The sequence below is a fragment of the Anopheles nili genome, chromosome 2 (assembly GCF_943737925.1).
Source record: "Anopheles nili chromosome 2, idAnoNiliSN_F5_01, whole genome shotgun sequence".
NCBI lineage: Eukaryota > Metazoa > Arthropoda > Insecta > Diptera > Culicidae > Anopheles > Anopheles nili.
In genome coordinates this window covers 38,209,305-38,222,532 of record NC_071291.1, presented here as the reverse complement: position 1 = coordinate 38,222,532, position 13,228 = coordinate 38,209,305, and the positions used below count along the sequence as shown (strand labels likewise).

The 13,228-nt window shown below is 52.9% G+C and overlaps 1 protein-coding gene across 1 annotated transcript in view; it reads left to right on the top strand.

Annotated features, from left to right (window-relative positions):
• LOC128722235 (protein serrate) overlaps window positions 1-13,228 on the top strand; it is an 83,623-nt gene that overhangs the window by 47,644 nt on the left and 22,751 nt on the right. The window contains exon 8 of the mRNA XM_053816090.1: window positions 10,730-10,863. Within this exon, the coding sequence (XP_053672065.1) occupies window positions 10,730-10,863 (134 nt within the window). The remainder of the gene's footprint in view (window positions 1-10,729; window positions 10,864-13,228) is intronic.

The following is a 13,228-nucleotide window of genomic DNA, read 5'->3' as shown; positions in this document are numbered from 1 at the left end:
AGAGAGAGAGAGAGTAAAAGCAGAGTCATAGAATTGTGCGGAAAAAGTGCTTCCTAGCTGCAACACGAGAAACACCACACAAATGAGGAATCAAGCGAATCACGTAATCCAGCACCCTTTTTAATGAGCCTCGTTCTCGAACCATCCAAGCAGGCCCTTCGCTGGGGGGAAAAAAGGGATTCCTTAGGCTGCAGGAGGCCACTGAATCATCACACGCCGAAGTGCATGCAGCGACATGTTCTATGCAAATCATAACACCTCCACCCGCCGGTATGTCGAAGAAAGGACAATTAAAATAGTTGCACCGTTCGAGGTCTCGGAAGCCAATCGAACTCCCTTTTTTTCCGGTGGGAGCCTCCCTTAACGGTGGATTGGAATGCAAATCCCACCAGCATCTGCGTGCAACCGCGGCAGATGCACCAAGCAGCGTGAGGTCACGAACGGGGTCTAAGCACAGTTTTCCACGGTTGGAATCTCCTTTCGAAACACGCCACCGAAGAGGTTGAACTGAGCGCGAAGGGTTGGCTTATGCATTCGGGCTGCCTTAACTCAACCGCGAGCGCTTGCAAGGGCTATCGATCGATCGGTGACGAAGCCCGGACGAAGCCTGCCAGACTGATCACTAGCAAGGCAACGTCATTTATCACTGGACGGTGGTGGATCTGGTGAGGATCTGGTGGTGGATGCGCAACTAAGCCACACAAACAAAGGGCTTGCAGGGCAACGCTGATGGAATCGAACCAACGGACTTGACAGCTGACCAAGTGGACGAAACGTTTTCCTCAATGCGAGTGTCTTTTCCGTCTTGTTTTGCACGACACGCGTGACAGGTTGGCTGACGGGATTGCCAACAAGGTGTTGGAGGTTGTACGCTGAGAGATTTAAGGTATCGTCTAGCGTTTTTAGACCACTGAAGAAGCTCCTGTTCGGCCATTTTGCGAGCCAAATTCGGAGGCCGAAAGTGTGTGCTTTTCCGCAACGATTTCTGCACCTTCGCAAGCGATCATTTTAGCGTGCAAACTCGCCCGTTGATCGCGTTTGGCCAGTCGAAATGTCATCCCCACGATCGTTCGCCCACCACTCGCCAATAAGTCACCGAAAGTGTTAAATGAGAAACCAGATAAAATAATTAACTCCCGCTGGAAATGCAACCGAACCCGGAAAGCGAGCACCTTCGCGAGGGCACGACGACTGCACATGCACACGTACGCGATCTACGAGCAAAATGCATTCAGCACACACCCCGGACTGGCGGTGCATCGGTGGGTCGTTTCTCGCGTGTCGTCCTCGCCCGGCCACAGATTCCACCGCCCGATTGCCTATTTGGTGTTTCGTTTAATTAATTGCGTGATTTTAATTGAGTTCCGAGCCCCCGAACTAACCGTGCCGGCACGGTGGCAGATGGACGGAAAACATGCCGCCAGGGAAGCGGGGAGTCGGAAAAACACGGAAATCGGTCCGTTCCGCAAAATAGCCAACACGACACTCGCGGCGAGCGCGGAAGGACTCAACCCGTGGCCCAAACCCTGTGGAATCGTCGATTCTAACGAACCATTCGAAAGTCGAAATGGCAAAACGAATGCTCGCCAAGAGGGCGTCCCATAGCCTGCTACAATCGAAAGGCAAAAAGAAAAAGAAAAAAAAGAGAAGCAAAAAAAAAAAAAAGAAAGAAACAGAGATTCACGCGGACAAATGAATAATGGGACCGAGATTGCGGGCGGGCGAGGACGATTGCCATGTTTTCGAATTCAATTAAAACGACGTTACCATTCGTAACCGGCTGTGGCTTGTTCGCCCTTTTCGCCGAAGCCCGCCCTTCGATCGAACCCACCGCACCCATCCGTGCGATCAATACCCGTCCGCGCCACCCAAAAGGGTGGTGGAGGTGTTTCTGGTCCGGCTTTCGTGCAAAACCCCGGTAGCGCCCTCTTGCTGGGGCTATTTAAATTGTTCAATTAATTAAGATTCTATACGTATAATGTTGTTCTTGTTAGGAAGCTTTCGCTCGCTCGGGGGCTTCTGTTCGCGTGTTGTTTCGCGTATTGTTTCCCCCATCGATCACCGCACGCCTGGTCCTCGAGTTTTTCCCTTCCACAGAACGGTACAAATCGGTTCGAGGCGCGATTTAGCCACCCCTTCACGCGAGTGCCCGACCAGGGTGTACAAGCGTCTGTTTTGCTTTCTTTCTTGACTTCTTCCAGAAGTCGCTTTTCCAGCAGCTCCGTTCATACTGCTGATGCTGCGCGGAAATGGGCGCCATAAATTCAACGATTCGAGCTAGCTTAACTCATTGGGAAATGTGCCCAAGTGCCGTTCGAACCGTGCTCCGGGTCAAAGTTGACGCCTAGAGTCCTAGAGAGAAAATCGTGTTTTTCCACAACCCGCTGGCAGAGGGAAAAATCTACAACCAATCTGCTCTGGGCAACCGAGCAGGAGCGACGGATCCCGAAACAGATCGATCTCGATCGCGCGACCGGGTGGATGTTGTGTCCAAAATTAAAAGTTCAAACGATCAGCGAACCGAGTGGAGGCTTTCTCGCGAGTCCCCGGATGTGTACCGGACGGGAAAAGCGACCGGAAAAGGTGACCAGGGCAATCACGCGACGTGTCATCCCCGGCGACAAGGCGAAACCCTAGCGGGTTAGCGTCTAATCTAACCTAGTTCGAGTAGCCCAACCGTTCGAGTGGCTCGAGTCTGGTTTCGACGCCTTCATCGACTCGACAATGGCCAACGGATCGTGGGATGCTGAGTGTCTTCTTCGAGCCTTCCGAGCTCACCGTCCATCGCTCGAGCTGAATAAAGAAGCATTTACATAATAAGACAAGGCACGGGCAATTTATAAGCCCACAAGGCGCCTAGTAGCCCGGGGATAGGCCTCGAGCAGCTGGGCACCTGGGCATCTGGGGTTTTATCGGTGCGATGAATCGACGTTCGCGAGCACCGGGACACGGATCCGCCGGACCAAAGGGCGCATCGGGGCGGATGATCCCTTCGACCCCGCCATAATTTCCCGCTCGCTCGAATGGATCGAATTATCGCGGAACGGCATTGCGGTCGCGTTTTTGGAACCGAGCGTGCTCGATTTTCACCGTCCATCGTTCGAGTTCTTCCGGTTGCAAACCTCCACCCGGGCTGGTTATCATTATAAATTTTCGCTTTCCCAACCCACGGAGGCTACGGGGGCACATTGAACGGGACCAAACCACGGAAACCGAACGTTTAGTGCGGCCCATCGATGGCATGGGTGCGATAAAGCCGCGGCTAGCAGCCCTACTAGCCCTTTTTTCCAGGGTGCACCTTCGAGCAGTACGGGGTGCGATTTTATCGACCAAATTGAGATGTCCGCTGGCGAGGCGAATAATTAACAAACGAAAAGCGGGCAGAAAAAATAAACAGAGCATAAGCATCCCTTGGAAAAGTTCACTAGAATGTAAGCCACACAAGCCCTAACCAATGTGGCTAGGTACAGTCGCGACTTCTCCACCGTGTAAGGCTATCTGGATCTGCGCCTCCACATCTCCTTCCCAGTGGTTTCTCACCGTTCGCGCGGCCCATTATATCTCCCCCGCGCATCTCGATCGAGCGGGCCCGATTGACAGTCGGTTAAATATTTGCGCTAAATTCTTCACCGACTCCGAGCCGTGCTTGCATTGGAGTCGCTAGCTGTTAGCTTGTTTTTAGCTTCATTTTTTTTTTCATGTGGTGTGTCTCATGCCTCTTTCTCAAACATCACCGTTCACGGGCGGCATTCCAGCAGGCCACAGTGTGGGCGACTGTGAAATCTTTTGCCTCGTTTGGGGACGGATGGAGCGACCGCAAGACGCGCCATCCTCGGCATCCTCGCGTCGGCTCGCGATTGACGGGGTTTGAAACAAAAACCGAAAAATCAAACAAGCAAACAGCCACACAAACACCGCGCGCGCGCACACACAGGGTGACGCAAGTGGTGAGAGCGTGGTGACGATCACCACCACCCTCCGTAAGACCTTTCTGTTCCCAAAAAAAAAGGGGAGGGAAAACTCGAGCGATCGATCCCGTGAGATCTGGCGGTCTTGTGCATCGATCGGACGCGAGCTATGCTCCTGGACCGTCGGTCGGTCGGACGGTCGGTTGGTCGGTGTGATTATTGACACACGCGCGCGCGCAAACATTGGCCCCCTTTTTTATTTCCCCGTGGGGCTATTATTCCTCCCGCTGCTGACGAGACCGGTGGAAATGTGTCAACACACGCGAGGACGCTGGGAGCCATCCGGTGGGAGGGATGCACTCGATGATGGGTCATCTTTTGGGGAAGAAATGAGAAACGCAAACAAAACTTGCAGCGTAGGGAAAGAGTGAGCGAGAACGCGTGAGTGAAAGCGACACCAGGCAGGGAGGGGGGGAGGGGGGTGGGGTAGGCGATGCAGTTTCTCTTAAACACCCACCCACCCATCCTTAACACTCCCCTTTCCACCGTTCGGTTCTTGTAAAGTGAAACAATAATTCGATTAGGCCACTTAAACGAGCACTTAAACGGAATGTGTTGTTTTCCCTCCTTTCCATCGGGTGGGTTCTTTATTTTTACTGTTTTACTTCCCAGCGTCCCCCCAGCACTGTGCTCCCGTGTTCCCCCCATCCCACGCCTAACAAAACCGGGCGCAAACCGATGGAGGCCACGAGATTACGTCCCAACGAACACGGGAAAACATCGGCAGGATTAACGCTCCCGCGCGAGCGTTTCCCGTCGGTACGGAAATGTCAAATGAAATATATATCTATGTATGTTTCTGCCCGCCGCCAGCTCGCGCAATAAATAATACCTAATGAAATATCAATAATACAATAATAACAATACGTGCGCGCGATTCCGCCACCATCCCAGCGAACGGTGCTGCTCAAGTCACTATAAATAAAGCGACGAACCTTCTTGCCGGGGAGTTTCTTTGGCGGGCGCGCACGATTTACGGCCCACACCGGGTGCTGCAGGTTTTCGCGCAGGGTTTGGCCGCCCGCCCGCGTGTGTGTGTGTGTGTGTGTTCCTGCCGGGGGTGTTCCGGTGCATCATGTATGCTTCATGTTCACCGACGCCAGCACCAAATCGCCGCTGTTTGTGTTCGCGGCAATCGCGAGGTTGGTTGCGATTTCCACGCGGTTCCACGGATGCAACGATGCATCTTTTGCGATACGGTTTTCGCTCCACTTCACCGGGCCGCATAATGGCTTCTGCGGGGTGCGGGGTGGACCGATTGGGTGGTGGCCGCAGGCCGCACTTTCTCCCGATACCCCACGAGGAACTCACCTCTTCAAGGTGCCCATTCTTCGGAGGTTCCGTTCAGTGTTTTTCTCCCAGGCGAGAACCCTCCCTGCGATCCTCTACACAGGCACGGCGAAGCCACTTTGGGAAAGAACATTGATCATCGCGACCCCAAACGAACTCCCAAACGGAACGGCTGGGAAGCAAAGTATGAACCATTATTGTCACACCGCGCGGAGCGTTCTGCTCCATTCGAGCGAAAGTGTGAGGGAAAGTTCACGAGGCGAGGCGACGCCCACAAGATCATCACCCACCCACTCACCCACCCAGAAACAAGGTCGGAAAAAAGCGACGCCCGTGATTGACATTTCGCACCGTTTCGAGCATTTTTCCAACCCCCGGTTCGGTCGGGCTTCAATTGTCGAGTGGCGGTTTCGGCGGCATCCTGCTTAGGTGGGCATGCATGTGTGTGTGTGTGGGAGTTCGCATCCTCCAACACCACCACTACCTACAGCGACCCGATCCCGCGAGATATGGGCGAGTGTTGCGTCTCCTGCGCACCAGACCGCGAAGGTTAAGCGAGTTCACCGGCGTACCACTTTTCGCTGCGAAAGGTTTTATTTTTCTCCCTTTGCTCCCCCCCTCCCCCCGCACTCTCCCGCTCTCATACCCTTCCCGGCCACCTACGTTGGCTAAGTGGCCGTGCGGAAGTGGCAGAAAGCGATGCGCGATGGATGGAAGCACGGGCGTTGGTGTTGCCCGGGATGCCCAATTACACCGGCGAACATTTTCCCACACCTGCGCACTCGAACGAACGCGCGGGCGGAGGTGTTGGGGGGGGGGGGTGGGTGAAAGACGCGCCACCGAAGCAACGAAACAAAACAAAAGCAAAATAAACGGCAAACGGGCGTGTTTGGGAGGGGGGTGGGGGCGGGGTGCAAACACGAACTAAGGGTGGTTTTGGAGAGGGTTCAAAAAGCAGAAGAGAAACAAAAACTCTAAACGCACACACACACACTCAAAAAATGCCTCAATCTTCCAACTAAGGTGATGGCTCAGCCAAAGCCTTACGCTCGCGAATGAGCCTCGACTTCCGAACTCATCAACTCCCATAGCATGGTGGATGATGCCACGTGAAGGTGTCGACCTTGCGCAGTGTCGAAGAGTGGCTGGCTGCTCCCAAAAGTATAAAAACATGACAGCCATCAACCAGCGGCTACTGCGACGCGCGAAAGAAAGCCACTCACGAAGCAAAGCAGGCCACGCCGGTTTTAGCGAGGTTGGGTGAAAATGTGTTTGCATAATGGTTTCTTCGATGACTGCCGTTTTGTCGATGGCAACAGTACCACACCAGCTTCTAACTGGGAGCCAATTTTGAGGGGTTTGCCTCGCTTAAGACACCCCACAACAACACAGTGGATTAAAATTGTGCAACACGATTCGCGGCACTCCTGTCTCGAGGTTCGGCCATGCTTTACCAGCAGCATCGCTAGTGGAATCCTGCACCGCGGCCATCGATCTTCTCGCCGGTCGCAATTTTGTGCTTCCCCTAGCGGGAAATCGTTTGATTGATAGCATTGTTACGCAACGTGCCATAAATCGTAGCGCTTCTCTCGCGCCCGGCAACAATGGCACAACCCTGTGCCGAGCCGGTGCTGCTGAGCGGCAGGACAATTGTAAAATAAATCCACCCCACTATCGAGGGGTGTCATCGGGCCGGCATCCAAACGAACCAAGCGTCCATTTTGGGGCGTCCATGGAATAGGACGAGAGAGAGAGAGAGAGAGAAAATGGGCAGCAAACCATCGGACCCGACCTCCCAGACAAATATGGGAAGCGCATCTAGGGCACTGGGCGAGCGGGCTCGTGCGATCATTTCCACGTGGGGTGCGAGATTTTCCCGGCCAACAATTTGCACCGACCGGTGTCGAGGTTCGCATCGCGAGAACGCGTCGCGGGAAAATTAATAAGAAATAAATAAGCACTTAATCATACATAATTGAACAAGCGGAACATTGTTCGGCAATGTTAATTCCGCAATAAATCTCGCGCCCGCGCACTCGCGCTCAAGCGATCGTGCGCCACGTCCTCGAGGCGCTTGGGAACCGTCGTTGGGAGTGTGTCACCGTTTCCATCGTCTCCATCGTCGCCATCGTCGTGAGCGGGTGGCATCGCCACCCCGACATGCAGATCGCTGCGCCAAGGGGAGAAAATAGACGATCGAGGTGGGTTCGAAGGACTCGAGGATCGCGAGATCGTGCACCAAGGCAACCCTTGTCGTATGTCCCGCGTCGATGGTTGATGTAAATCGTAACGATATGTGACGGCAGGGTTTGGCCCGTTGCGGGCGGATGTGAGTCTTTGCGCGCGGGTCTACTAAACGGCAAGTCGCACCTCTATATTAAGTTTCTAACCTTCGCTCCTACACCGAGCCAGGCGAACAGCGCACCCGAAGCTGTGACTTTTCGCAACACACAAACCTCCACGGTGGTGGCTTCGGAAGAAGGCGAAAAGGGCCGCGAAAAGGGCGTTTCGATTTCAGGCAGGAAGAAGACCGAACGAACGAAATCTGGCATCGCATTGTTATCTCTTGCCGGTCAGTCGGTCGCGATGGAGAGCGACATAAATCATAAACCACCAGCCCAAAAGCTGGCCTTCCTCGCCCGGATCGGTTTACGGCGAGCATAATGGGGATGGCTGTTCGTAATTGATTGTGGCGGGCCAGCACGGGTTGTTTGTGTTGTTGACCGTCAGTGTGTTGGTCAACATTGTGTAACCCGACTCCCGGGGGTCCAAACCGGGGGTGCTTGAAGTGCTTGTTTTTGGGGACTCCTTCTGTCGGCAGTCACAAAGCGAATCCGCCGCTGCCGCCGCCGCTGCCGACACTAGGGCTGAAGGAAAGCGAGAGCCACCGGTGGACATTTCCACTTCAACGCCCCGAGTGGAGCCCTTCGAGCGGAGTTGTATAATCGGCCTGGGACGCGGACATTGATGTTCGGTAATTGGAGCCGTTTCTCTGAGCCACGGGGAGCGATTCGCACGATCGATCCGAATCAGGGTGGGTCCTGAAAATGGCACTGTCACGGGCAAATGCGAGCGATGTTTTGACACACGAAGCCGGCCCGGGTATCAAAAAGCGATCGTCGGTAACCGAACCCATGGTTTAGTTTTCCACGGTGCGGTACGGTCCTTTTTAGTTTCAGCTCTTTCTTCTTTCCCGTTGCTGAAAACCGCGAAACTACGCGCGATCAAGATTCTCACGAGTGACGGTCGAAAGGAATTCGCGCGATTGTCCGACCAGCCCAGCGGTGGCTGGCAAGATTTGGGTACGCATTTTTCGCATCGTCAGACAGAGCGCGGAAAAGCGCAAGGATGCCTCATTTAAATACGCCATTCCACCGTCCGTGCGATCGGGCGTTATTAATTAGCGTGCGCGAAGCGATCCCCATGGTGGAATGCCGAACTATGGGGAAGAAGAATGGGTTCGGTTTAAATGTGCTTTCGGGGTGCTTTTGGAAGGTGGACATTTTATTTGCCTCCAAAAGGCATCCCCTTCCAAAGCAGGCTCTCTCGTGGTGGGTAACGAAAACGCACAAAACCGAGAAGAGTTAAAACACCGAAATCCGTTCCGCATCCGTACCGGCAGCAGCGTCCGATCAGCGATCGGTTTTTGGCTTTAGCGGTTTTCTCATCCCCATTTTTTTTTGTCGTTGTTGATCCTCCCCCCCCACCGATAAACGGACACAAAAATGCCGTCGTTTGTCCCCCAACCCGTGTTTGGCAATGGAGTGTTTGTGTGCGTGTGAGCGTGTGTGTTTGCCAAAGAGCGCCCAAAAGGCCCCGCCGGTGAAGCTGCACCGTACGATCGTCAAACAAAACACTTCGTCGCTTTATGAAGCGGTACGGTGTTAGATTTTGGAGAGTGAGGCAGCGAACGTGGAAAACAAACAGAAGCACAGGCAAGATGGAGCCCCCACAAACACCGGCCCCGGAGGCAACCCTGAAAGCACCGAACAGGCTCAATCACGTCCGATTACGTCCGGACAGCGCGATCTCGTGGTGTTCGTTTTTCCCACCGCCCGATCGTCGACGGTGGGCTTGGAGCGGTTTATTTTTTTTTTCTGTTTTGTCTTTCCTTCGAGAAACGGAGGTATTTTGTTTAATGAGCTCACCGAAAGCTCCATCGATCTGGCTGGGGACCTTTGGGTCTCGTTTATCGCGCTCGCATCGCGGCATCGATCAGATTTTTGTGCCGTTCGTCACCGGTATGGGGTGAGATTTCTCCCTTTCGAACGATTGCAGGGCGCATGAGTCAAGCAGTCATTGCAGACATGTCCGCTCGGTGGAGATGTTTCATGGGTACAATCTGTATCCGGAGACCATTCCTTTATTTGTATTCTAATTCAATTAGACTGCCTCAAGCTGTGCTTTCGAACAATGTAAGCCGGATGAATGGAAGCCATTTCTTTTTTCCAAAATGTTTTTTGGTTAAAGCCCGCTTTTTAGGCTTTTTGCCACTTCAGAGCTGGCGTAAATTTATTCATTTGAAGCCGTTACTCAACAGCAAAAAAAACGGGTCGTGTACTTAACAACACAAAAAAGAGTGCATCCGATCAGCATGCGACCACTGAACCACAAATGCCAGGCCAGATGTCTTCCTGTCTTCGACACGTTTGCATTCCACCCACCAAAGTGCAGGTCGACTTTCTTCCCAGCTTCCATTGTAAGCTTTGGCTACGCCGGCTTCAGCCAACACAATAAACACTCCGGTTCGAGCCCTTCCACCCGAAAGTGCCGGTGCGTGCTAATTGTTAGGCACCACAAAACCGCAACTACCGCCCTACCGAAGCCCATTCCAACTCGGTTGCGGCCGCACTTTCTTGAAGAAGAAATGCCTCGCCGAAATGCCACCCGAAAGGCACTGGGCGCTGGTGACCTAACGATCGCGAAACTCCTTCACGCCATCACGTGCCCGCGGAGTCGGTGGAAAATTGCTTCTCGACCCACCTGGCGGCCACTCGATTGAGCCTTCTCGAGGACGAGTGGCTGTGGAGAGGCCTTGAGTTGAGAAAATTTGGATCCGAGGCTGAAAAAGAATGAAACCCGCAACTGTAGCGCGAACTCCTTTCAAACCGGTCAAATGGTTGGGTATTTTTTTTTTAATTTTTAATTCCATTTTCCACGTGGTATTATTTGAAGACGCTGGAAAAAAAGGACCGCCCCAAGCACGCTTTTGTCACTCGCGCGGCACCACGTCCCGACGCGGTGCGAGTAAATGATGATGGGCAATTCACGGAAAGTGCCGCGTGGAATAATTACTTTCGAAACGGCTCTTTTGATCGATCGGCGTGTATCGGTTATTTACCGTCCTGTTTTTTTTTTTTCTTCACGCTCTTTTCATCCTTTACCGGCATGCGCCACAGTCTCTTCCGATCGGCCCGGTTTTCAAAATGTTATCAATTCTAAAAATGTTGTCTCTCTTTCTCTCTTCACAGATGCCGCCCCGGATGGCGAGGGCCGTTGTGCAACGAGTGCATGGTGTACCCGGGCTGCCGACACGGCTACTGCAACGGAAGTGCATGGCAGTGCATCTGTGATACGAACTGGGGTGGAATCCTCTGCGATCAAGGTACGTACGTGAGCTTCCGGCGCCGATCACCCAACGCTTCCGGTTGGTACGCCACTTCCGGTGGTGCTACTTCAGGTTTTTTTCTCGGGCACGGGCCAGCTCACGTTCGTGATCCGTACTCCGTGCCACACCGTCACGCACGGGGTGTACTTTCACGTGAGTGCAATCCCGTGCGGCCCTAAAAAGGAAAAAAAAAACCCACACACACACACACATACATCCTCCGTCTAATGCGCGCTCGTTTAGCTGAAAAATGAAATCGATTTCGATCGGGCACGCTGCGGTAATTAAATACCGATCATTTCTGGGGTAATTACCGGTGGTCCACGGCGCGAAGGGCAACAAAATGGCGCACCAGCCGGTGGAGAAAGCCACATGCTGCTGCTGTTGCTGCTGGACCTCATTTAGGGTTGGGGCTTTATGGGGAAATTAAAAGCCTCTAAAAGTCGCTTATAGCTAGTGAGATACACCCAAAACAATAATAATAATAATAATAATAAATAGGGAACGCAACTCGCACACACGGCGACGAAAAAACAGATCCAAATAATCGATGGCTCCGCATGCCAGACCCGCGTATGGGAAGGCCACGGCCAAGGCATTGCTTTTAATTAATCGATTAATAATAAATTTCCCTTGTTTTAAACCCTTCGTTTCACGCGTGTCCGCTCTTGACTCTTTCTCGTGTCCTTTATATCTCTCGGTTTCTCTCTCTCTCTCTTTCGATCTGCATCAGCCAGCTTTTCGACCGGCGTTCGTTACGCGCGTTCTCCAGAACAGACGCCGATGGTGGCCGGTGCATTTATCCGTACGCACAATCTAAGCCAACGAAACGCACCGAAACCCGGTGATCGAAAAGAAACCCGAGGAAAAAACCTAATTAAGTTTAAAATTTAATTTTTTATTGTTTAATCTTATCGCGTGAAGCGATACGGCGAATCGTTCGTTTCCGCCGTATCGTGGCAGGAGAAATATCGTGCCGTGCCACGAGCCGCCCAACCCTAACCCCAGCCGGTGTGGCCTCATTCGAGCTCTCGTGCACATACACACACACACACACATGAATTTACGAGTCGTTTGGCTCGCAAATAAATATGACCCCCACATGAAACCATTCCCCACCACCGACGCGACAAGAGACAGGATATTATGCGGGTCACATCGATTTAACCATCGACCGACGTCTTGGGTCGTCAGTCGAACACACGCAACCATAGGTACACACACACACACACACTCACACCGGAAAAGCGAGCCCGGAAATTCGGCTACAAGGGATGAGTTTCCGATGACAAATCCCATAAATCTTGCCCACCATCGGCGACCTCTCCCCTAGCTCACGAAGGTCTTGCAAGTAAGCCCTTTCTGCGTGTTTTGCTCCGTTGATACTCCAGACCCTAGACGAGCCCCTGCCTTTCGAGTGAATTTTTGGTACATTTTTTTGCACTCATTCCTCGCTCCTTCCTGCAGCCGTAGCACTGAAACCCCCTCGGGAAAAGTGTGGAAACTCGGAAAACACGGAAGTTTGGCCACAGCCCAAAAAAACAACATAAAAGCGGTCGCCGAATTGTCAAATCGATCAATCGTGACGCCGGGTGAGAGAAGAATAAAAAAAGGAAAAACAAAACCACACTCGAACCCGACGGTGGCGGTCGTTATGGTTCTGAGCAAACAACGGCCGAGGGTTGCCATCCACCCCGTGTGTGTGTGTGTGCGTGCCCTGGGCGCGAGTAATTGCAATCAATTACACCCCTATTCATAGCGGCCGCGTCATAATTGCCCGTGTGCGATTAACATATGCGCGTGTAAGGGGGAAAAAGCGCACCCTCTGTCGAACCCCTTTCGGTCAGGCGCGTGCCATGCGTGTGTGTGTGTGTGTGTGCAAATGATCCTTCCGGCGAGAGGGAAACTGCAAACCGATGCAACCCCCTGTAGCCCGATGTAGCAAACACTTTAACACTTGTGATCACGTTAGCGCATCCGGCGCTCGATTAAATCGCCCGGCGCAGGTTGAGGGTTGCGCGAACAAGGGCGCGTATTCGGCCCACTCGATTCGCCTGTTCTGGAGTGTTTTTCCACCGTGCGCAGGACGGTCCACGGGCCACTTGTGGCTGGGAGTGAAAAATCCAACAAGTGTCCGGAACGATTACGGACAACTGTTACGCACTTCCGCACGCGCAAGCCAACTGTCGGCCCGTGGTTTATCCTTTAAAGCACAGGAACTTCTTGAGAGAGATAGAGAGAGAGAGGCAAAAAAACACAAAACAACAAGTGCTAGGATTTCTCTGGCCCCTTGGTATTAAATCAACACAACTGCGCTGGTTTCACGTTATGAGGGAGGTTATAAATTACAGCTACATATGAT